The sequence below is a fragment of the Aotus nancymaae genome, unplaced genomic scaffold (assembly GCF_030222135.1).
Source record: "Aotus nancymaae isolate 86718 unplaced genomic scaffold, 86718_ANA_hifiasm-v0.15.2.pri h1tg000029l, whole genome shotgun sequence".
NCBI lineage: Eukaryota > Metazoa > Chordata > Mammalia > Primates > Aotidae > Aotus > Aotus nancymaae.
In genome coordinates, this window is record NW_026988442.1 from 60,122,984 (window position 1) to 60,149,444 (window position 26,461).

Below are 26,461 nucleotides of genomic sequence, written 5' to 3' on the forward strand. Positions count from 1 at the left end.
TGTCACCCAGGCTGAAGTGCAGTAGCACCATCTCTGCTCATTGCAACCTCCGCCTCCCGGGTTCAAGCGATTCTCCTGCCTCAGCCTCCTGACTAGCTGGGATTACAGGTGTGTGCCACCACACCCAGCTAATTTTTGTATTTTTAGTAGAGACGGGGTTTCACTGTGTTGCCCAGGATGGTCTTGAACTCCTGACCTTGTGATCTACCCCCTTCAGCCTCCTAAAGTGCTGGAATGACAGGCATGAGTCACCACACTCAGCAGCATGATATATATATAATTTGATTACCTACTCTGGTGTAGGGTGGGAAGGTTTTTAGTGTCCACCGGGATGTGAGTGAAGTAAGCACAGGAAAGCCAGGTGTATTAGGTAAAGTTGGAGGCATTTAGAGCCTAGAGAGCTCAGTGGGTAGAGAATGTAAGTGAATATGATTACTTGAGAGAGAAATTTAGAGGGATTAGTAGCGGAAGTCATGTCCTAGGGTAAGGAGACTGGTCTGTCTAATCCTTTGCTGCAACTGTTACCCACTTTTTGACTTTTCTTTGGGAAAAAAAAAAAAGACAGTAACAGTAATTTATAGCTAATCACTTGTAACAACTTCCCATTAGGATTTTAATTTACTTTGACTTCTAGATCATTTTAACAATGTGTTTTCATCTTAAGCTTCAGATCTTAAAAAAAGTATTTCTGTTGGTGATAAATTACTTGGTAAGAAAATAAGAGTATAAAAATTATTTAATGGAATCATTTTCAAAAGGAAGGGTACAGTTTCTAATGAATATATGTAGAGATTTTTCAGGCAGATTCATGCAGATGCATAAATCCTCAAGAATGAACACCAGAAAATGATACATGGTGACTGAGATATTGTCATTGGAAATGGAAAGATACAAAGGGAAGACATTTAAATTGGTGGGTCACATCGAAACTGTGATTCATTCTCCTTGTGCATAGGTACTAAGTTATCTGAGTTAGCAGCATCTGTAATGACTCTAAATTTAGAAAAATAAAATAAAATGAAGAGGAGGGAAAGTGCTGGCATGGCGATTCACAGTGACACACAGCTAATGCTGAGGTGTGAACGTGTGACCTTGTGATTACACTTTTGGATATGTGTCCTGGTTTGTTAATTCCAGTCACCAAATTTGGTACACTTGTTAATGCTCTTTTCTTTTACTTAATTCAAAATGTCAACAAAGTGCCTTTCTTTTGGATCTATTGTCCCAATTTATTATGCTTAGGAATGTCTAGGCTTTTCTGTCTTGAGGCTTTTTTGAGGATGATGTCCATGGAAGAGACAATCTAAAGGCAGGTAAAATAGCCCCTGGAGAGAGATAAAAAGATGAAACCGAGTGCTCTCTTAACTCAACCAAGCCCAGAGATTGGAGTGCTGCCCCCCGCTGAGCTGCAGTAGTATGCCATAAAGAATATCATCGCCATATTAAGACTTAATTTTTGAAGTTCAAGTAGCCTATCCATCATTGCCAATTAATTTGTACCAAGAGCTCAAGGTGGTTGGTATGATAGTGCTGATATGTTGCAGAGGTAATCTGCAGAACAAATACAATAATTCATTTGGATTCATACTTTATCTAATTTTGAAAATCCATCCCTTATTTTTCTTGTTGGAAAATTGGAATGAGTTTTCCACTAATGGATTTGTTGAGGAATTCAGTTTACTTCTTGCCTTTGACCCAACAGCGTACTGGTTGTCAGCACTTGGTGTTCTCCTTCCATCTCTTCCTTTCAGAAGGGTCTCTTTATGGTGGTAGGAGATGACCACTCTGAGCACCTGAGAGGGAAAGAATCTCTAAAGCAACTCCTGCTGAACTTTTTATACTGATGATTTGTAATAATTCAATGTGTGACTCCCCCCAGCCCCAGTAAGGGATTAGTCTGGAGGTGGCACTCAGTCCAAGCAATGCTAGGAGGATCAGACTGAGCTCAGGCTGCTCTTACACTAGCATATCCCGGCCAGATGGGATTGTACCAGAGTCTGATATGAAGGGATCTTTTCTCTCTAATAGCAGGCCTTCTTTTTTCTCTCTATATTTTTCTTTATTAGAATGTTAACTAACCTAGCTCTGAAAGTGAGACAAGGGTACTTCCTAAGCCCAGGTTATATGAGATTGATGACTATGCTAAATGTGACCTCAATATCAATAGCTATAGATGATTATAATATGGTGCTTAATAATATGGGGTGGAATAATTGGTGGTTTAGAGATGGGAGTGGGATTGGGAGTGGGTTGAAGGGTTAGCTGAGATTTCACATCTTGGTAAACCTCACCATAAATTGGTAAATAATAATATGAACACTTATCACTGACCCATAAAATATAGACAGAGACTCTCCTTGAGTTGGAAAGAGCCATTTTGGAAATTCAAACCAGGTGCTTATTCTATCTACTATATAAATATTTCTGCCAGCTGCTGAGTATGTAAATAAAAGGCATATCAGTGTTTAGATTACTCTCTTATCATATGAAACAAGAGCATTCTTAGAAATGAGACTAACAGCAATGGGCACTGTTGTGTCACTCTGTGAAAGTAGATCACACAAGGTCAGTAAGTGCTTTATTAGATGTAAGGTCAGTACCATACAGCACAATGATAGTTTAGGGAATAATGCTCTTCTTCATATGCCTGAGGAAGTACATGTAGCAGCTGTTTTATCCACCAGACCGGATATCTAACTATGGTAGTTGTAGCTCAGTCGTCTCATTCATTAGCCTAATAGAATGATTTTGGAATTTTTAGAAAATATAGATACTAGAACCTTTACTGAGCTTGAGTTTTTGGAGTGTAAATGGATTTTTCGAAAGCTCCACAGGTGATTCAGATTTTCTGCTGTTGTCAAGAGCCATTACCTTAGGTGCCAATATCGTAAGAGTTTCCAAAAGGAGATTAGAGGCAAGAACATCACAGTCTCTGTTATTTAGATGTGAATGGACATTCCTCACTCAGACACAGTAGGTTAAATATACTTATGAAAAAATGCAGTGTTATGTATATTCACATTCTTGTTCGTTGACAAGAAAAAAAGAAGAAAAAGCAGCGGTGGGATTCTACTTTTTGTATATCAAATTAACAGATTAAAAAATTAGACCCTTAGGTCCCTCCTTGTCACATTGCTGGTGATAAAGCTAAGAGCTAGCATTTCACATTGAGCTAATAGGTATGTAAACTGCCAGAATTTTTCTGTACAGCCTTTGGCAATGTGATCAAGAGGCTTGAAAACATTCATATACTTTGATGCAAGGATATATGGGGATCTAGCCCAAGAAAATAATCTGAACTGCAAGGATATATAGGGATCTAGCCCAAGAAAATAATCTGAACTTCCAGCATTGTTTATATGAGCAAAACAATGGAAACTGCAAAGTACATCCATATGTTGCAATAGTTTGTAATTGTAATAAATTACGTTTATGAGGAGTTTTTAGTAATGCGGGGGAACACTTATCTTGTTATTGCTAACAGAATGCAAAAGTTTACATATAGCATATTCTAGATGTAAAACAAAATGCCTACAAAGATAGAAAAAGACCAAAGTATCAACAGTAACCATATTTTAGCAGTAAGACTACAAATTTTAATTCTTGCCTTTGTACTCTTTTGAATTTTCCAAGTTTTCTACAGTACCATTTTTTAAAAAATATATTTTACTTTTATAATCAGCAAAAAAGATACACTCATGAGAAATGCTTTAAAGGCAAATATTTTGTGGAAGAATTGGCTGTGGAAGATCTCAAACAGGGGAATGGATCTGTGAAGGGAAGAGATTTGAGGGAAAACTTCAGTAGACCAGAAAAATGCTTAAGTTGTTTTCAAGCATAAGAAGAAACAGGAAGCTGGATCGTAAGCATGTGTTTTGAGGAAAGTGTAATGAGTGGCTGAAATATGAAATATGAGAAGTACGTTGTAGAGGTGGCAGGAGGCAAGTTGATGGACGATGAATGTAATGAAAAATATATTTCATCAATTCTCTTATGGCTTCAGAATTGTGTGATTTTAGAATTTCCTAAAATTTCCTAACCCTTTGGATCTTCATGATTCGTTTATGTTCATCGAGTATATGGTCAAATGAAATAATCCAACTATCAAAGGCTGAATGTGAAAGGAAATGGATGACTCTACCGGTTATGAAATTACTTTCTTCTTCTGGGACTTTTGTTCTTCTTCCCAAACTTTAGAAGTTGATAAGCTTGGTTGTGATAGGATAACGATTCCCAAAGTTGCTGTGTTGGTTAACATGTTAATATTCTAGAAGATATCTCTTTCAAAAGTGAACCTGTATTAGTTGAGGTCCACAGGCCATCTGCCTGACATTGTCATTTTTAGTCAAGATTATCATGGAAAGGTCAAAAGGTACTTGATTGAGAAAAGGTCATAATTTCTTATTAAGTTAGGTAAGTCTGATTACTAACAATAGTCTTTTTCCTAATGCCTGCTTAGAGCCGTAACAATGTATTTATGAATTTCCCCTTGGTTTTTGGAATGGACTATTTGTGTTTGTTACTATCTCTTTTGTTGCATGTTAGCATTTCCAAACCATGTTAAAACAGTTGCGTGTTCAAGCAGTTTGTAGGTTTCAATGTCTGGTTAGAGGAGCCCAAGAAATGTAGAGAGCATTATGATTCAATAATGCTTCTGGACCAACTAGTTATTACTTTACTATCTTGTGGTGTTGCACATTTATTTAAAGCTAATTTGATGTTGAAAGAATAACTTAAAGGAAGGAGCTACTATAAGTAATTTTTTAAAAACTAGTGTTTTTGAAAATTGTGATACTGTTGTCTTTCTCAGTTTAAAAGAGAATGGATTTCTGAGATACACAAGACCAGAGAATCGGGTAGTGTTTACAGCTTACTCTCCCACACAAAGTTCAGAAATCCACTGACTGTAGGGGTGCTATGAGATACGTGGCTGTGAAAGATTTATTTGGATCTTGCTATTTTAAATTCTTCAATCTATCTTAAAAATGTGAGAGTTCATTTTCTGTTATGAAGAAAAGTACATTATTAAACAACTTGCAAAGCCCTGGGGTGGGTGTGTGTGTGTGTGTGTGTGTGTGACCAAAGTTATATACTTAACTTTTTTTAAAAATACTTTTGGACTTATGAGACATACCTACAAATATAAGAGATCATTGATTTTTTTTTACATTCTCCATTTTCTATCTATACCAATGTATATTATTTTTATTATTTGTCTGCAAATTTATATTGTTTTCTATGTAGATGATTGTTATTTTCCTTGAATATTTGATGCAAGAATCACTTCTGAGAATTGGCATTTAGATCAAGTAATTCAGTTTGTTTCCATTTGTGCCTCTTGGGGAAAGGCTTTTTACTCAGTGCTCCAACTAATTTTCCATCCAGTACTGCAAAGGAAATGATCAAACAGATTGAGGACTAAGAGAAATTATATCAAAAATCCAAATCTTCATGAGGAATTACTAATGGACTTGGCTAAAAGGTGGTAGATATTTTTCTCTTTGTAATGATCTACTTATGCTCAAAAACTCAATAGAGTTGAAGATTTTTCTTCGAATTTATTTGGCCTTTGAAAAAGCTGTGTAAAATTGGCAGTTTATCTGTATATGTGTTTTTAGTTCACAAATGTTTTGTTTTGTTTCCTAGTCTTTGGTTTCAGAAAGTAAGCAGGCTAACATGTGCATAGCAGTGTTCTGTTCTTAATGGGGATGATGGGTTTAGGTGGAGATTTGCCGTCCCATGCCACTATCTTGGGTTGTCAGCATTTCATGAAAGGAAAATTAGAAGAAATGATATAACCTGGTGAGGTCTTTTTTTTCTGAGACCTGTTCTTACCTTCTGTATCTATTTCTCTGGTTGCCTTTATTCCTATTCTAATGAACTCAATATTTTTACTTTTATAGCTGGTATTAGTCAGGTTGAGCTGCTACAACAAGAGATCCCTAAATAAAGTTGCCAAAATAAGATGGAAATGCCTTTCTCTTTCATCTAACAATATAGAATGCAGAAGCTTCTTTATCCTATTAACTTTTCATCCTTAAGGTGAGGTCCTCATCTGTACGGTGGAAGTTGTTTCGTCAGCACCACATCAAAAGGAATGGGAAGAGAGTATATGGTAGGCAGTTAGTACAGTCAGTACCTTTTTAAGGATGTAACGTGTAAACTGGACACATAACTTTCACTCCTATTGTATTGTCAAGAACACAGTCACATCTAGTTGCAAGGGAGGCTGTGAGGTATAGTTTCCAGTTGAAGAACCTTACAAAATTTTAGCCTTGCTAAAATTGAAGGTGGAATGGCTTATTGCTAAATGGAGGAAATGGAGAAAGAATACTGGGGCTTTTAGTCATTTCTGCCACCTAGAATAACAGAGCGCTCAAAGTTCAGCAGTGTGCACTCAAACCTTCATTTTCTCCAGACCTAACACCGTGTTGCAAAAACTGAAAACTTATAACCTGAGGGCTTAGACTAATCCATTGCCTGAGACAATCCTACCTTTGTCTAGCAGTACTTTAAAAGCTTTAGATCTGCTTGCAGAAGGGATCTAGAATGAGTGTCGCTACTCTAAGCGCAGTATTTTAGAGTCAGCTAGATTTTTCTACTCCCTTGTTGAGGTTCTAGCATGCCTGGTACCTGGTACTTGAGACATGTAGTTTCTTCAGTGAATGCTCTACTGTGAAGATTATATTATAATCTTCACCAGCTTAGCTGGCTTTTTGCAATGTAGTTATTAAACTTCAACTATTTTTAAGTTATTGTAATAGGCACTGCATCAGAGAGGGGTATATTGACAAGATGAATAAAACATAGTTCCTGCCTTTAAGGGATACATGCTCAGCACAGTCTTTCAAAGGTAATACATGTTTCTCCAAAAATATATTCTGAGGAAAATACCCCAGGACCTTCATACTACCACCTACCCATTATCTACCAATATCCTCTCTTCCCATAGATTCCACCCAAGAAAAGCCACCACCACCGACAGGAGTTCCATTCAGACCTGAATCCCTGACAGCAGTTTCCATTTTGTGTTTGTTTTCTAAATCCACAGCAGCTCTGAAATTGACCTCACAGATTCCTTGGCTCGCTGACTGACTCTAAGGCCTCAAATATCTACTAGACTAGGCTGCATGCATTATAATGGAGGCAAGGACATCAAGGCTCACAGTGTGTGAATTTTCTTTTCATGTTTGCTGTTCAATTCCTGTCACCCATATTTGTTGAGGATCTTCTAGGGAATGAAGCATGTGGGATGTGAAGCTGAGTAAGACATCGTTCTTGCTCTTGAGCTGTTCATCTTGTAATGAAAGAATTACACTTATGTGATTTGCCCACCGGTAGAGGTATGGGAGATAGAGTGTTATGAGAGTATAGGAGAAGGATTGGCTAATGTCTGAGAGGTTGGGGAAGTTAGTGACATTTACATTTGACCTTAAAGAAGGAATGAGTTCACCAAATAGAAGTAGTCAGGGGTAGGGGACAGAGTGAAGGCGGCCTCCCCAACAGAGGGGACATCTTGTGCAAAGTATGAAGTAGGAAAGATCATGGGGTCTTGTCCTCTAAACCAAAAAAACAAGAACCAAAAACTCCATCAATGCATTATAAATGATGTTTCCCTTGAAATAAAGACTCTGTTAAAACAACTCTATGTCATACTAGATTATTTAGTTTGTAAAAATCTGAATCTGAACAGGACTATTGTGTCCCAATCAGGGCATGAGGACAGTTTGGTAGGGACCCTCTAGGGATACTTATGTTCTAGGTTTCCTTAGCTCTAAAAAACTACACATTTCACTTTGTGAGCTCTTTTGCCAGTCACTATGCTGTTTTGTCAACCAAAGTGCAGAGGGAGCCAAGGAGCTCAGGGCCATCATGAATTATTCACGTATTTGTGGAAAGCCCATGTGCTAGGCAGTGGGAATATAATGGTGTGTAAAAAGATATCCGGGTCTCTCTCCCCACAGAACTCACATTTAAGAGACAGCTATTAATTCATCAATTGCACTAATGCAAGCTAATGTGGGTGGACTCGAAGGAGGTGTGGGGTTCTAGGCAAAGGGCTCAGAAGCAACAAAGCCCAGTGGTGGGAAGGGGTGTGATGTGTCCAAGAAGGACAGCTTGGAGAGAGTGAAGGGGAAAGGCATGCAAAATAAGGGCTGTGAAAAGAGAAGTGTTAGGGCCACACTGCACAATAGACCTTGTTAAGGATTTGGGTTTTTCAGTGGGAGGCCATTGAAAGACTTTGAATTGGAGCTAACTGATTTTTGTTTAGAGGAAATACTAGGCACTAAACAAGCATTTATGGATGTTTATTACTAATCATGTTATCAAATCAGAGAGAAAAACTCCTGGGAGGGAAAAAACATAAATTGTTACCTAAAAGCAGTAACAAAATAGAAAACAAAGTTTAACTAATTTTACGTTAAACAGTTTTGTTTACTCTTTACAGCAAATCTGGAGTCATGGAACTGAAGGAGTCCCACCTTTTGAGGAGGTGGTTTGCCCAAGGCTGAGTAGTAAGTTGGTGGCTGATTCATTTCTGCCCTGCTCCGTGAGCGACACTGTTCCTTTCCTTCCCCCTTTCCTGCCTCCCACTCCTGCTGAAGCTTTGCAGATAAGGAATCAAATTACTCTCTGGCTCTCATCAGAGCTTCTCAAAATGTGAACACTTTGATTGCAACCCTCTCCTTTGTTCAGTTTCTGTCTTCGGGATCTCCAGTGTTGCTGCCACGCCATCCCTGTCTGTCCCCAGGGAGATGCCATCATGTCTCGATGATCTTCACATTCCAGTCTCTCTTTGAATGTGGACCAGTCAACAATTCGAAGCTGTCGTTAGTATATTAGCACTGATAGTAGTATCAGCTAAATGATATACAGGCAATAGGAAGGTGACCAGCTGAACTAGTGTCCTAGGTTCATTTTGGAGAACAGTGGAAAGTAAAGTTGTGTCGCATTCATGAAAATTGTGGCTTTATGGAATGTTTTTTCCAAAAGATTGGCTCTTTTTTTTTTTAACTGAAATTTTAGAAAGTGAGAGCTTTCTGAGTAATACATCAATCATGGGGAGGGATCTGTCATTTTCTGGCAAGTTGAATAGGCCATGGGAATTTTTTTTTTTACCTTACCTACACTCACTGTCTTATGAATTATGAAGTATTATTTTTCCTGAAGCCATCGAGAGTGGCAGGGAGGAGGGGAGCTGGTCCATATATTCACTCTTCCTCTGCGCGTCTCTAGGATTTTCTGTCTCTGCCTCTTTATCCCTGTCTCTGCTTGTTTCTCACTGCTTTTCTTGCTTCTTTGGCATGAACCAGCATAGCATCTGGTTACAGGATTTCCATGGGGACAGTGTTCTGGGCAGTGGTTTGTGACAGGGTGGAACGGTTCAGGAGTGGCTGGTAGGGGGTGATGGAGCAAGAGGCCGGGCGATTGAGGAGGCCAGTGGGAGAGCCCTGGGTACACCCAGGTACAGAGGAAAGATGCAGAGTTCAGTGGGGCGGCTGAGGGCAGGGGAGCTGTCAGGAGGTGGAGGAGGTCTGGGCAAGCATGACAGCCTTGGCACGAGCAGCAGTCAGCCTGGCCAGATAGAGCAGGTAGGCAGCCAGCAGGAGCTGGCATGAAGGTAGGAGGGCAGCAGGAGGCAGGATGCTGGGCTCAGCTCTGGTGGCTGAGACCCGAGACTCAGGTGGGATTGAGAGGACCAGGGCAGCATCAGGGGCAAGGGTTAGGAATCCCATCCCAGAGGCAGGGGCACGAGGGCTTCAGGCCAGAGCCCAGGCGGAGAACAAAACAAAAAACTACAGACAATACATTCCACTTCTAGTATCCTCTGCTGTAGTTCTCTGAGGCTGAACTTAGACCTTACCACCTAGTTAGGCACGTCCTGACTCTCTTGGGGCCCCATCTGTACCAGGGAGATAATAGTTTTGAAATTAATGAGTTAAGATATGAAATATACATAGGAGGCAGCATGAGAATCACCACAGCAGCCCAGTGCTTGTGGAGCACTGTTGGTGCCAGGCACCCATCCGAGCATTTTATTAGACCAAGCTTTTAATCCGCGCAGTCTTCTTGATAGAATCCTCATTTTGTAAGTGAGGAAATGGAGGCACAGGAAGGCAGAGTAGCTTGCTGAGTGTTACCCTGCTGGGAAGTGGCACAGCTGGGATATGCAGGCAACTGGCTCCAGGGTCCCTGCTCATCACCACCTTGGTTCATGGTATTCCTGTTACACATCACAGGGAGGACCATTCACACAGGTGCATGGGGTGCTTGGAGCAATGTGAACTTCCCTGATTCCATACTACTGGCCTTAAAAAAATTAAAAAGGCCAATTCTTCCACGCTGCCTCCTATATATCTTTCATATCTTAACTCACTAATTTCAAAACTATTATCTCCATGGTATAGATGGGGCCCTGAGAGACTCAGGACGTGCCAGCCTAGGTGATGAGGTCTAAGTTCAACCTCAGAGAACTACAGCAGAGGGTACTAGAATTGGAATCTAGTGCCTGTAGTTTTGTGTTTGTTTTGCTTTCATTCCCTTGTCTGCCCTGTTGCTACCACCTATCTGATGGACTCCAGGGAGGAAACAGGGGTATGATATTCATTCTTGGAATGCCACACAGATTTCTAGAGGCAAAGGAGTGGAGTGGTATTACTTGCAGAGCGGAAGATGAGAAAAGTCATCTGGGACATTGTAGTCACTTAGTAAAATTTAAACAAAAACAAAGAGCAAAATAATTCCCAAGGCTGAGTTGGCAAACAAAGACCTTGGGCTTCTGTTCTAGCCCATACAGCCAACAAGAGGGCTAGCCTTGGCTGAGGCTGAGCGTTATCCCTTTGTCTCTTCTCTGTGCTCTTGCCGTTCTGCTACAGAACCCATAGCTACATCAGCTTTGAAAAGTTAAATTCCCAAGAAATTTAGGTGGAAAATTAGAATCAAAATTGCCTTTTGCTTCAAAATCTGCACTGGTTGTCTTGATCATGGCTGTCTAAATCTCATAGCTGATCATCTCACTTTTGGCTTTTCTCTCTTCTCTGTCCAAACGAATGGAAAACAGAAATACTTGTCCCTTGTACTCTACTGTCAATTTCATGGGTTTGTTCTATGACAAAGCCCAGCACTGGGTAAGGAAAAGGGACATACATTTATATCCCTAAGTCTGACGTCCATGAAAACTAACTGAAAGTAATGTTACCTTGTGATACAAAATAGAGCTTTTCTAATTTGTTGAGGGCCATGCCATTTCCTCCACTAAACTGAGCTCAGTTGAGGCATTTGTTAATTGCAAGGACACCTTCCCCATCATGAATCACGTGGCATTTATAAACACAGAATCATACAGACGATGCTTTTTCATAGGCTGTTTTGACTTTGAAGGGTTGATCATAATGAGAGATAACTGGAAAAGAGGTGGGTCAGAAACACATTCAGCAGGGCAACCTCAGAATTGGAGGCAGCCTCCTGGAGGCTATGTAGTTTTGGAGGCTACTCAGTAATGACAGGTAGGTGGGTTCCTGGGAAGCACCAACACAAGACTTGTCCTCGTTGTAACCTCAGGTGGGAGAAGTAGGCCAGAAATGGGTGGTTTCTCTTTCATCTTCTTGACCGTCATTCAACTGGAGAACTGTTAAAGTCAAAACCAAGAGGGTGCCAGTGTCTTGGTTGCTTTTCACCTCCTGCTGCAGTGAATTATGAAATCTGGCCCTAGGAACTTGAACCTGCTGGAATCCCTAGATCCTTTTACTAAAAGCTGGGGACTGGAGGTGATCTGAACCAGGCCGGGAAGCTCCCAGGGACCTCTCACTACTTCTCAGCCTGGTCTCAGTTTAGAGAATCTTGGAACAGAGATAGTCAGTTCTAAGATCTTTCTAGAGTTCTGAGCTCACTTTTCTGGAACTTCTTAGAGTTCGTTTGTGGAGGTTCAGAGCTGAGTGTCTCACTGGGGTTCCTCTGGAACTCTAGGATCAGCCCGAGTATTGGGTTGAAACCGTTAGGTGATTCACAGGTGAGGTGCTGATTCTGTGTAGATCCAGACTCTCAGAGAAGACTCCCCAACCTGTGATCTGATTTTTAGTTATCATCTGTGGGTGAACAAAATGACTTCTGATTGGATAACTTTTTAGAATGGAAAGGGGTCAGAAAAATAGGAGTTTCCCCACCAAAGTGACTTCTCTCTATTTCACCAGATTCCTCTTGGGAACACACCTACTGCCCCTCATCTTGAAAACTGTATCAAGGAGGAAGTGGGGAAGGAACACTCCAGTATAGGACATAAGGCTTTGAATAAAGCAATTGAACCTTTCCAGGAGCTGAAAGGGCCAGCTAAGGTGACTCTTGGTGTTCTCCCACCTCTTACAGTTTGTGATGCTGAGTCCAGCATATTTCTGACTTCCTGGGAAGCAGGCAGAGCCAGGCTGCCCTTGCTTCACATCTGTTCTTAGAGGGGTTGGGTGTAGTGGCAACCACAGGCTGGTATGAGATCCAGTGCCTCCCTGCTAACATCCTGCTCCAGTCACTGACTGCATGCATGCATTAGGGTACTGTAAAGTGAGCCCCTGCTCTTTAAAACTTCCTTTAGGGCCTCAGATTGGCCATAGAGAGCACTCCACAGCAGCCATCCACAGAGGAGCTGAGCTATATAGTTTCTCCAACTGGGAACAATTTCTCTCATCTTGGTGAATTGTGAATGTGGGCTGCCTCTGTCTTCTCCCCTTAATTTAGATGTCCATTTTAACACAATTGGGGAATACCTATACTTGCATTTGAAGTGGTAAAGTAGGGAAATGGTCTGGAGAATTTAAGAGAAAAAGAGACCCTCTTGTCTCAGTTTTCTGTTGATTCTGGCTGAAATATCGTCTGGCTGTATTAGAGAGTTAGTTGAAATAAGAGTCTGACCTATGAATTTGAGCACAGCAGCCCTTTGATCTGGTCCTCTTGTTGTATGGGGGAGGGAACCGAGGTTCCTCCTTGGCAGGGACTTGCTCCGACATGCATCCTTGTTGACAGGTAGAGCCAGCACTGGGTTTCTCTCTATGGAATCCCATTGACGGCACTCATCCTCTGCTGCTGTCCTCCCTCCATGGGGGCACAGTCTCAGAGGTGACAATTTGTATGACCTCTACCATTTTGGGATTCTGAAGGACAGCAGAGTCTCCTGGTCATCATTTGTATTTGGAAGCGGACTGAGTATTGATGCCACTCCCAAGGTGTGCAACTCTAATGGAAAGACATGAACGGGTCAGCACAGACCTGGAAGAACTGTGCTCTGCTCAGCAGTTGTAGCCCTTGTGTTGCTTATTATTTTTGACTCAGGTTTGTTCCTTTAAGAGTTACGCTTTTCAGAGCTACTGGCTGGAAGGACAGGTCTCCTTTCCTAGGTCCAAGGCCAGCCAGTTACTCCTGTGCTGAGCTCCCATGAACTGCAGCCAATGCCTTGTGGCTGACAAAGCAGCTTCTCAATGGTAAGTGTTTATGTTGCACTTTAGATTTGCAGAGTTCTTTTCCTAAGTTATGTCTTACCTCATTTTGGCGGGTGAAGAAACCAGAGCTCATCGAGGTGGTGACTGACTGGTCTAGAGTCATCTGACCAATTAGTGGCGAAGCTGATACAGGAGACTCAGAGCCTCTGAGTTTCTGGGTCATGACTTACCCAGTCAGTCATGCAGCTTCTCTAAAATATGTTCTTTGCTCCTCATCAGCTTCTTTGTCCCCTGAACTTAGCTGGCTTCTTTTAGAGTGGGCTATAAAGCTTTCTTGTTTCAAAGCTGTAGCTTTTTCTTATTGGTTGACCAGAAAGCTCTAAGTACCTAGAGAAACTCCATGCCAGGCTGCTGCAATGTGGGACCTGTCCTAGGTCAACCTGAGTTGTGGTGTGGCAGCAGCAGGGGAAGGGAGCAGGACATTTCTATTTGGGTTTTGGAGAAAAGATCAATGCTGTTTCAGGATCATTAAAGATTTATGCATGGGAAGGTGATGAAGAATTTACATGAAAACATTGGCTGTTGCTTAAAGTTGATCAAAAAATTCAACTGAAGAGCATTAAAAATTTTGCATCTAAAAGTTGAGAGGTTTTTGGCTCCCTTTTCAAACTTCACCAGTTGGGACACAGAACTGTATTTTTACCAGTGAGGCAGAGAGATGCCAGTGAGAATATTGAAAACTTTTACTACAGAAATTCCCACAAGAAATCTTACCATCTGTTTATTCTAGTCATTTTTTTCTTCACCTTGGGCTTAAAAAAATTTTATGACTCATTGCCCTTTTGACTTAGACACATCTGTTAATTACAGATGCTGGATGAGATTAGTATCTGTTTACCTGTCTTTACATGATATTCTCTGAAAATAAACTCTTCCCTTTGCTCCCCTCTCCAATTGTGAATTTAATTAAGAAGATGAGCAGTTGTGTTTGGAGTATTCAATAGTCTGCCTTTCCAAACATTCCACACAGCCGTTTGGATATTGATAAGTGTTTATTGTAGAACTAACAATACAGGCGAAACAGGAAGCGGCTCTTTGCTGGGTAGGATGCTCCACTCTCCGAGGGAACGCTCTTCAGCTGACTGAAGCAGGGAAGCCGAGCCAATCAGAGGCCGCTTTCCTAGCTCAGTCACCAGTCTGTGGTTGAGGAAGGGTTTTGCTTTTTGTGCTCTGTACTGGGAAGGCAGATAAAATGCCAGGTCTGGACTGCCTCTGGGGATAACCTCACCCTGTGGGATGTGAATGAATACCATCTTGCCTGGTAAATCCACAGGAATTGATAAGGCAGGTGCAGTTTTCCCAAACAGGCCTTTTCTCTTTAAGCTCTAGCTGTGGTTTCTGCAGCAATTTTGTTTTTGCCTTGAAAGAGGTGCTCTGGATTATCAGACCTCCATGTATGACAATTTGTACCTGCATGGAATTGAAGACTCGGAGGCTGTAAGTATTTTCATAGATAGCTAATTCCCTCTCTCCTCCTCTTCCTCCTCCCACTATCCCCTCCACCCCCCCTCCCTTTCTTAGGCAACGCAGGGAACATGGAGCAGAAAGCTAACATCATTCTGGGGCTTGCTGACTGCTGTGTAAATGTTCTCTGTGTAGTTTATAGGTAACTGAAATTATTTATTGTCAAGCAATAAAGAAATGAGGGCGATGGCAAAGCATCTAAGAGTGTAGGCTGCTTGAATTTATACCTTACCGGGTCCACGTCTGATCTCACCAGGGGTAACTGCTCCTTGTAGACTGGTTTAAACTGTGCAGAAAGTGCCTGTGTTTTCCAATAGCAGGGTTCGTAGAAAAGCCTCATTCATTATATAATACACAATGTTTGTTGAGCTAGCATGAATGGAAGTTCCTGAGCTATAGCTGTATTATTATGTACTTTCTGGCCAAACAAACAGTGCAGATCTACTGCTTCTTTGTTAAGGAAATCAGATACAAGGGTTGTGGCCGCCAGGCACCCAGTGCAGAGGCAGTGGGCAGTGTTCCTGTTCCTCTACTCTACCTTGGAAGAGCGAAGTAGACTCACGTGTGTTTTGGTTTAGGGACCTGGACTCCTTTTCCCCCCTAGGTCAGGCTCATGCAATCTATTAAAATCAGGATAAAATAATTTTCTGAAATCCCTAAAATCATACCATAGAATGCTAGCTTTTGAATATAGGGTAAAGCTGTTAATGGAATCTTTCTTTTGACTCTTGCTGGTGGTAGTTCCTATTTTTTTCATCAATACACAGAAACCTTGCAAGGTAGATGGTTGGGGGTGGTTAATGGGAAGTGCTGTGGGGAGTCTGAATTTTATGTGAGTGCAGTGCTATACATGTTGCTACATTTGAAACAGGAGTGTGTTATATAAGATTCTCTGGCTAAACCACCAAATAAACAGGTTATAACAACAACAAAAAAAACCCTGTGGTATACGTCAATGCAGACGTATATATCAAATGATGTGCTATCCATGAAAGATAGAAATCCTCAGTTCTGTTAAGGCATTCCATTTTTCCATCCTGTCTGTGTGTTTGCTCTAACTCTAACTCTGTTTCTGCAAAGTCTCTCTGCATGTTGCCCAACGTGCTCGTAAATGATCAGACTGTCAGTGTATTGCAAGGGACTGTAGTTCAAAACATTGGCGGCTGAAATCAAGAAGGTCCACACTTGCAGGTAGGGTGGGGAAATGGCAAAGGCAATTACAGGAGTTGAGTAAGCCAGCTTCCCGGGCTGGGTTCTTCAGAAGGCCTGATCATTTCTTCTACCCCTTCTCTTCACATTCAGTTATGAAACCTATGATACCTTGCGAATTCTAAGTTTTCTTTTCAGCCATTGATTTTCAACTTGGGCAGGCAGGGTATTGCACCGAAGTGAACTGGAGTCATTTAGAAATGCCTTTAGAAACTGGCTGCTGTGAAGAGTTGGCTAGGAACTAATGTATCCAGCTCCTTGTTCTCCAGAACTGTATAAATTTCAGATGCACTGGTTCAGAGGGGAGCCATTATAAGTATGAAAACATTTTTTTTTTTTTTAATTTTGCCTTTGGGTCCAGTCTCACAGGATAGCTGAGTTTTCCTGTAGGGTGGGAAGTGAAGGTGCAGTGACTTGACTCATTGGTGGTAGTTGATGGAGGGTAGTGCTAGGTACTGCAGTGCTGTACTCCTGGTGACTCAGTGGTGGCCAGCAGGCTGACATCCTCCAGGCTGTGCACATCCGTGGAGGTGAGGAAGGTGGGAAACCTGAGGAGTGGAGATGGGCATCTGGCCAATCCTCAGTTGAGAGTATGGGAGGCTTTCAGGTGGGCGGGATGGAAACCGTGTCACATAAATCAGAGGGGAAGACAGAGGTGTTTGGATGGGTGAACTGACTCTGAATGCTCATTTGAGTTTATTTGTTTTTATAAGGAAGAATAATGTGATGTGTTACCCAAGATGGTGTGAACAGAGCTTCAAGCCAATGGAGAAGACTAGGCCTAAATAGCTGACCTGGTGAAGTGACACATAAAGCCACACCTGGAGTGCCACCTCCTCAGCAGTCTTTCTCAGTGCCAATGCATTTATGGCTGTAAGTGTGGGGGTTGCCCAGATTGAAGCAGAGCTCTCGGAACAGGTCCGGTAGATAGGCTTGGAGAGGCTTTTCTCAGTTGGCCAGCTGCAGTCCGAGAATATACAGGCACTAAGAGCTGAGTACGGCACTTCGGTTGGGGGTGGGGTTTGGGAACCCATCCGTATATGTCCTACCGCTCTGTGCTGTTGAAAATGTCTTTGTGGGGTCTGTGGGGGTTAACCTGTGTTAAGTGATTATTTTCAATGTTTTCACACAGTAAGCTTGTAATAAGATCATCTCACCTAGGGACTATTTTATTCTGAACAAGAATAAAGCATTATTATGCACTGTTAGCACCTCACATCCCCACAGTAGGAGAGAGATTTTGGTACTGTGATGCAAGGCTTTGCTTAAGAGTCTGGTCCAAAAGTAGATATTATGCTCCCAATGCCCTAGATTTTAGTTTGTAACCTCTGTGTTTCACATACTGTATATATGAAGCGAGAGGAAAAAGAAACATGCCGGAACACACTTGAGTCTGGCGTTTTAGATTCTTGAGTCCTGTGGAGCCTTTTTGGGCAAGTCCATTAACTTCTGTTCTGGTGTCGGAGGGTAGTTAAGAATCTGGATTATAAGGAAGTGCAAAAGATCATTCAGCGCCCCACAGCAGGGCCCTGCTTCTGAATAGGAGATTTCGCACAGAACGTCACATCACTTCTTGTGTTACCTTGACGTGGATGACGGAGTGTGTGCTTCCAGATGAGCCCATACCTAGCCCAGGCTGGTTCCAATGGATCATGCACATCGACTCTTCCTACATTGGCTGCTATATGAGAGCTGCCTATTCTAACTTCACTGTCCCTACTGTGTCTTAATACAAGTCCTGGTGGTCAAGATTTTTTTCATGGACAGAGCCCCCCCATGTACACTATACTATGTGTTTTCATCTGATTCGTGGTAGATTTCATTAGATCTGCTCTTTAGTGTGTACACGTATTTCATAAATGGATTCTTTGTGTGTTTTGATGTTTGTGGAATTATTCTGGGAATAGATTTATTTTTTCATTCATCAGGTTTATTACATAAACAGAGGGATGTTCTTATAGGGATCCATGGAAGCAGCAGAGAAAGTTACCAAAAACCTACCACCCAGAAATAGTCGCTGTTAATATATTGCTACACACCCTTTCAGATGATCAATGCACATATATGTAAATAGGTCAGTCTCAACCTGCTACTGTGCATTGCATCCTATTCTGTTTGATGCTGTTCTCACTTGAGAAAATGTTGAGCATACTAGGACTAGAACTGGCCTGCACAGGAGACACTTTGCAAAATTTAATGCTCCTACATGGACCTCTGGAATTGTGAGCAACTTGAAATACAGATTCTTAGGGTATTTTGTAAAGTGATGCCGGGGTTAGTTGCACATAGAATTAATATTTCATTTCCCTGACACAATTGATTCCATTTCCAAATGCTGAAACTCTAAAGCATTTAGAAGCAGAGACCTGATCTTTTCCTGTGAAAAAGATGATCAGATCATCATTCAGGCAGTTTCCAGAGAGGAAAATATAGTCTTTAAGTGTTTTTCAATCATAGAAAGGAATCATAATATATTGATTAATACTGTTAGAAATTTTATGTATGTAAAAGTTACAGCAAAGGTGAATTGTACAAACTTAGTGTATATGTATAACAATATCTGAGTGTGTATATAAAAGCACATATTTAAATTTACATGTACCTACACATTATTATAAGGATAGCTTTGTGTTAGTTATTTAAACTACTTGTTTTCTATAAGCTGTGGAACTATGTATTTTTGTCTCAATGTCTGTGCACCTCTGCATGCGTGTGTACTGTTCACCCTCATACCTTCACCTACATTCATAGACAGATATGTTCCATGCTTCACTAATTGATGGTTAATGCTAAGTGGGAGATTTCTACTGTGGAGCTTTTGGAGAAGGAAAATTAACTGCTTTTGATGTGAACAAAGATACCCAAGAGAGTTGAAAGGCAACACAGCCACAAGAGAATAAAGGATTGCTCCTTTCAAAAATTTAGTGAACTTATTTTAAATATGAAGATAGGTCCTTGTGCTTGCTAGGTAGGCGGATAAACTTCAGACAGAAGGATTTGTGTGTTTAGGGGCCTTCGGAAAACACTCTAGGGATTTAAGGATTAGATTTCTTTCGGAAACAAGAACGCCAGAGGTCTCTATGGTTTGGTAGATCAGAGCACCCTTTCTAGGGTCAGAAAAGTCTTTCTGGCCTATTTATAGAGAATGAGGACTGATCTGTAAGAGAATCCAAGGACTGGATGCTGGCATCTCTGACCAGAGAAGAAAACCAAATGTTGCTCCTGGTTTGTGTAAGAAATTTGACTGAGAAAATCAACTTGTTTTACTCAGCTGAGCTATGTTGGTGTTTGGCTAGGGTGTGTTAAGTAAATGATGAACTGACCTTTCACTTCAGTCGGTCAATTTTTAGCAATGATTGTTTTCTAAAATATATGTTGAAATTATTTCTAGATATAATTGGCATGGAGCTAAAGAGAGAAGTTCCTTGAATCTGATCAGATCCCATGAATTTGCTGTTCCAGCTTGTCGATCTTGCTGCTTTCTTGTTAATTTTCCATTTTTTGAGTCACAGAGGCAAGAATTCAGGTCAATCCTTGCCAGGTACTTCCATGTCTCCTTTTCTGCTGCTGTTGTTATTATTATTATTAGACTGTGATGAGTCAATCCAGGATTTTAGAATATGGACCTATGACTCCCTTTGTATGTACTCAGTGAACATTCCATTATTCTGTGGTGTAAGACATTCTATATGAAGGTCAGCAATAACAGTGAAAAACCATTCTTTTAGGCTGAAGGTGGGGAGGCATCCCATTGCCTTAGCTCTTCTCTTTCTGTGGGGTTCAGCTTGGACCTTATTTCTATGTCCTCAGTTCTCCCATTCTGGTCACTATCTCCCCTTTACTCTCTCTTACCCAGGTGAACAAGGTCACCTAAGGAGGACAAGAGGATGTAACTGGAGTGGTTATCATTCTTCATTCTCTTCTCTTCCTTCTCCCACTAGTCTTTTACAATAATCATCAGGCCATGAACTCAGATATCCATGACGTTAAGTTAAAAATTGTACCAAGGAAGCTCTACAGATACAGGCTCTGTATTCTCATCTTCATCGGCTGACTTAGGGGCCTTTCATGTGTTTGCATCAGGCTGTGGTGGCTGTGAAAACAGCAACAGCTGTAAAGCCACGCTGGAAAAAATACATTCATTGGGTGGATACCTGAGTTCTCACATGAGGCTGGGGCACTGCTGAGTAAAGCTAGCGTTCAGAACAACTTAGTGTGTAAAACCCAAGGGATTTTACAGTTCATATAAAATGATGACAGCAGATTGGGAGTTGTAGATTTTTATGCATTGGACTTTGAGCTTTTTAAGACTTTGAAGGGCGTGAGTCTAAGATAAAACGGTGTGGCTATTTTTACAGTACGTATCGGTATGCCAAAAGAAGGTAGCCCAGATAGCTCACACGACAATCTTTGAGATCTAAATAGACCTCAAAATACTTGCTCTTGCTTTACATTTTATATTCTTTATAACATGACTGCATAGTTTTAGTTATAAATATTTTCCTCTCTTTTTAAATGGTGCCATGTTATCTATACTTCCTGTGTTCTTTTTTTTTCTCTTGTGTCTGTCATCAGAAATATTGAAAAGTCTTATATTTAAAACAGGATGTTTTGAATTTGCATTTAGCCTTTTCATTCAGAGGAGTCGATCTAAAGGATCCACTCAGACATGGAGATTGGCAACTGTCAATTACTCAGGAGCTTATCTGTGTAGTTTGTAAAAAAAAAAAATCAGTTCTCTTATTTTGCCTTTCTTATGCCTATTATTCCTTAATCTCTCTTTTCTTTTTAGCTTGAGCATCATATAGGGAAAAGATTCTGACCTTCAGTGTTATTTCCATTGCAGCTTTGTTGAAAAGTTTGGTGAGTGATAAGGTTGTAGTTGAAATTGTTTTTAGATCTTTTTTAATCTCCATAAAACTTAAATTTTGTCTTCTATTGGGCATATCTATCATCCAGGAGAATTTCAGGTTTACTTTTTGTGCTTTGTATTAGAAAAAAATGGTGTAGTATAATAGTGTCATGATCAAAAGTGGAGACAGACCAGGCACGGCGGCTCACGCCTGTAATCTCTGCACTTTAGGAAGCACAGGTGGGTGGATCACTTGAGCTCAGGAGTTTGAGACCAGTCTGGGCAACATGGCAAAACCCCGTCTTTACGAAAAAAAAAAAAAAATTAGCAGGGCATGGTGGCGTGTGCCTGTAGTCCCAGCTACTCAGGAGGCTGAGGCAGGAGGATCCCTTGAGCCCAGGAGGCTGAGGCTTCAGTGAGGTGTGATCATGCCACTGCACTTCAGGCTTGGTGACAAAATGAGACCCTGTCTCAAAAAAAAAAAAAAAAAAAATAGAAAAGTGGAGACAGTGCCATATTGCCAGGGATTGAAGATTGAATCCTGACTTCTCCTTTCCTACCTTGTGGCCGTGGGTATATTTCTTTTTTTTGTTTTTCCCAAGGTGGAGTCTTGCTCTGTTGCCCAGGCTGGAATGCAATGGTGTGATCTCGGCTCACTGCAACCTCCGCCTCCTGGGTTCAAGCACTTCTGCCTCAGCCTCTCAAGTAGCTGGAATTACAGGCGCCTGCCACCACACCTGGCTAATTTTTGTATTTTCAGTAGAGACGGGGTTTCACCATCTTGGCCAGGCTGGTCTTGAACTCCTGACCTTGTGATCCGCCTACCTTGGCCTCCCAAAGTGCTGGGATTACAGGCGTGAGCCACCGTGCCTGGCCTGAGTATATTTCTTAAACTTTCCGTGTCTTGGTTTCCTCATCCCTGTCAATAATAATAGTTACTTTTTGGGTGGTTTCGAAGATTAAGTTAGTTAATGTGTATAAAGCCCTTAAAAGCAGATAAATGTTATCTGCCATTATTGTTATACACATAATGAATGTAGTTACAGTTTCAATAACTAAATATGCCCCTTCCTCTATAGGTTCTGATAGTCCCACCAAGTTCTTTGTTTTATTTTCAGAGCCTATACGTGGTTTTTGACGGTGATTTCCAAAAATCTTACAGTGGTTGACAGGTAAAGGAATTCAGTAATCCCCTAAGGCCCTATGATTAGGTCATTGTATTTTGTTTTAGGAAAGCAGGTGGTAAAGTGTAATTGAAAGAATGCTGGGAGTTGGAAATCTTGGTCTTTGCCACTTTTTTTTTTTTAACTTTAAATTCTGAGGTATATGTGCAGATCTTGCAAGATTGTTACATAGGACTACACATGCCTCAGTGGTCTGCTGCATCCATGCCCCTGCTACCTACATTAAGTATTTCTCCTAATGGCAAGTCACTTAATCTCTGACGCAGTTTTTCTCTCTTATAAAATGAATAAGTCTGAGTAGATCATTTTCTAAGGTTTCTTTACATCCAAACTTTTGTACTTTTTTCTGATAAGCCGTTTCTTCAGTTAAGATAAAAATGTCACCATATGCCATTTGCTTTTTGAAGTGATCAGTTACCACAGTGTTTTGTACATACTGAGTAAAGTGTCAGTGTTTGGACCTTGAGTCTGGATGTTTGTCCTTTTCAGAATCTTTGAAGGAAGAAGGTATGTGTGGTGCATCTCGTTGAGTGGGGTAGATGTTTGAAAAGGAAAATGTTTTATTTAAGACTTTTAATTTTTGAAGCCAAAAAGGATGCTTTGTCTATTGCTCGTTTGCTTGCCAATACCCATGGTGCACTTCCAGCCCACAGTGCTTTGAGCTTGGAAACACTTGAGTCTCATCTCTAAGAAAAAAAATTAAAAGCAAAAGCTTTCTGAGAAGTAAATTTTTCCTAACTCTTACTGATGATTGAGGAAAGGTAATTCTGCTTTAAATTATTTTTCCTTCTTGGTTAAGGTATCTGAGCTGTACACTACCAGATTGTTGATATAAAAATACTTTAAATCATTGCTTTGTGATGATACTACCTAATCATCAAGAATATTTGTTGTTCAGTGTTTTCTTGCTCCACAGAGTTTTCTTCAGTTCATTATTATTATCCTTTGGGATGTTCTAAAACCAATAATTCATCAATTGAAAAACCCCAGGAATATAATCAATTCTAGGAGACAGTCATTACTTTTAAATGTCATTCATTACTTTTAAAAGGAATAATTATGCCTCGCCTAAGTTCCATCTATGATAAAGTGAAAGGATGCAAAGACAAGAGAGAAAAAGGCAATCTTGACTTCAGCCCAATCTCTCAAATAGCCCTTTAAATAATGTTTGAACGAAGTAAGGGTTGGGGGCAAATATTTATCGTCAAGCTAGAAAACTATGGTGAATGTCATGCTAAAATGGTTAGTGCATAAACAAATTAGTTCCCTAGCTTATTTCCAAAAAGTTATTATTGATAGCTTAACATCATCTAATTTCTTTTTTTTTTTGAGATGAAGCCTTGCTCTGTCGCCAGGCTGGAGTGCAGTGGTGCAATCTCAGCTCACTGCAACTTCTGTCTCCTGGGTTCAAGCAATTCTCCTGCTTCAGCCTCCCAGATAGCTGGGACTACATGCATGTGTCACCACGCCAAGCTAATTTTTTTGTATTTTTAGTAGAGACAGGGTTTCACCATGTTTGCCAGGATGGTCTTGATCTCTTGACCTTGTGATTCACCTGCCTCGGCCTCCCAAAGTGCTGGGATTACAGGTGTGAGCCACCGCACTTGGCCCCACCTCAGCTAATTTCGAATGATGTCCTAGAGTTAATGTCTTGGGCTTTACTTGATTCAATGGCTCTGTTGATCCAAGTGATAGAATTAAGAACCTATTTATCAAATTTTCAAATCATCTCACTTGATCATGTTGTTAACACTTCGAATATAGGAACGGAACCAAGGTGAAGTTGATAAGGTAGGGGAGGACAGAACATTTAATTATGATGCACAGGGCCCTTTGTGAGGTGCTAGGATATTGCAGAGCAGGGTAAGGAATGAAAGTACACAAATTAGTTAGACATTAGATTTCAAAAAGAAAAGACCACATGATAGTCACGTTTCATATTAGTTAACTGAAAACCAAAAATTTGATACATAAAACATAATGCATAGTCTTAGAGTGCCAGCGACAGTATTTTTCTATATTGTAAAAATCCCTAAAGGCATATTTTTTACTTTATTGATCCAAAGGCATACTTTTCCTCCCATATTTAACATGACTAACACAGGCCTACATCTTAAAACTAATGTTGTTTTGCAGTTTTATTGGTGATTTTTTCCCCTTAGTGATACATAATCTAATACTGAATCTTAAAATCATTGATATCTCAAATTCAGTGAAATGGGAGTATTTGGGGAAAATTTTTTAAACAATACAAAACCACAGAGTGTAAAAAATTAGTCTTCCTTGATGACTTCCCAATCTGCTCTCCTCCCCATGGTAGTCATTCTTAATAATTCAGTGGGTATCCATTTTTATGCATTGGCAAACAGGAATATTTAGAAAAATGTACTTAAAAGCAAACATATCATATTTGTAATCTTTAAAAATGCAAATAAGATCATAATAAATATTACTGTGACTTGCTTTCTTCGCCTAAAAATGTACCGTGGATTTTTTTTCCAATATCAATTGAGTCTTTTTAATAAAAAGTGACATAATTGCTGTGCAGTATGGTTTAGCCATGATGAATTTTTCCCACTAATAGAGATTTAGACTATTTTTCATTTTTCAGTCCTACAGATAAATGCTACAGTGAACATTCTCTTTTTTTTCTGAGACAGAGTCTCGCTCTGTTGACCACACTGGGGTGCAGTGGCACGATCTCGGCTCACTGCAACCTCCGTCTCCCAGGCTCAAGCAATTCTCCTGACTCAGCCTCTTGAGTAGCTGAGATTACAGGTGTGTGCCACCACACTCAGCTAATTTTCGTATTTTTAGTAGAGATGGGTTTCACCATGTTGGCCATGCTGGTGTCAAAATCCTGATCTCAGGTAATCCACCTGCCTTAGCCTACCACAGTGCTGGAATTACAGGCGTGAGCCACTGTGCCTGGCCCAACATTCTTTTACATGAATCTTTGTGTATACATGGAGCATTTCTCTAAAACAGCTTCTTAGAAGTAGAATTACTGGATCAAAGGATTAACACATTTTAAGATGTATATATATTGGTGAGCGCTGCAAAACATTTTTACATGATACTTTTTTTTTTTTTTGCTTCAGAAAAGAACCAATTTAGTTCAGCCTCTTCAACTTGAAATATAAGACTTCAAAGAAGATTCTTGATTGTGGAAAGCAACTTTAGAATATGACCTTTAGATTCTATAGGAAGAGCTTATTTACCTCTGTTGTAATAATTTGGTTTAAAAATAACACACAAAAACTGGGAAAGTTTTATATGCCCTCGTCATTTCAAAGATGAAACAATTGAGACCCAGAGAAATTAGGCTACTTGCTTAGAATGACCCAATTTGTAGTAGAGCTGGACCTGGAGCCTTCCTCACATTTCTTTCTAGAGTAATATTCTTTTTATGATGCCAAATTCCAAGGGTTAATACTCTAAAAAACTGGAATAAACCTGAAGAGTCGTATAATCGTGTTACTTGTATGGTGCTTGACAACTTACAAAGCAGTTGGGAGTTGGATGAATCTCCAAAACAGAGATCAGATTGCTCTCTGACCCAGATGGTGAGAACTTTGTCTATTTGGAGACCAGATTTGCTTCCCAATTTCTTTCAAGCTTTTGTTTGATGTTGCTTTATGATATGGTTTGAAGTCCCAAGTCGTTGATGGATTAGAATGATAATACCCCCATAAAACTTAAATGAACATAAAATTTCAATGCTAGAGAATGTCACAAAGAGGTTTTGTGTTTTAGGGAAATGTTAGAGCTCTCATGATTTATATGCAGGCCTTGATGACAGTTGCAAGTTACTGCTACATTTGACCTTAGCCATGAGCATCCGAATTTCATTTTTATTCTCTGCTTTTCTCATTTACAATTCATCTCCATGAGCTTCCAATTCAAAGAAACATTTGCATGATTCATATTGCATAATTTTTAAAAGGTAAAAGGAACAGCAGCATTTGTACAAGGTATAAGGAACTGTAAGTTCTGGGGGTGGAGGTGGAGAGTGTCCCTGACAACATGCTCAAATTAGGATAAATTGAGAGGGTTTAATAAAATGGAAAGGTATTGGTAGGGTGCAAGGAAACCTCAAGGGATAGTGCTGTACCCCCATGGCTAGTAACTGCAGAGTTGAGAGCACCCCTAGAAAGGGTGTGGCCTTGAGAAGGACACAGCTTTCCCCGTGGATGGATACAGCCAGCTTTGGAGCATCCCACAAGGAGGAAGCCAGAGAAGAAATACCCCAATCTTATTCTCCCTTA

At 40.5% G+C, this 26,461-nt stretch overlaps 1 protein-coding gene across 5 annotated transcripts in view; it reads left to right on the top strand.

Annotated features, from left to right (window-relative positions):
* Positions 1-26,461, top strand: part of CACNB4 (calcium voltage-gated channel auxiliary subunit beta 4) — a 278,577-nt gene that overhangs the window by 114,483 nt on the left and 137,633 nt on the right. The window contains exons 1-2 of one of the 5 annotated variants that reach the window (XM_012457065.3): positions 14,612-14,921; positions 16,871-17,030. The exons of 2 other annotated variants lie outside the window; for them this stretch is intronic. In XM_012457065.3, the coding sequence (XP_012312488.1) occupies positions 17,025-17,030 (6 nt within the window). In that variant the 5' untranslated portion in view covers positions 14,612-14,921; positions 16,871-17,024. Of the gene's footprint in view, positions 1-14,611; positions 14,922-16,521; positions 16,688-16,870; positions 17,031-26,461 lie in introns of those variants that run through there. 2 more of the 5 variants (XM_012457066.3, XM_012457064.3) reach the window with 2 other exon arrangements.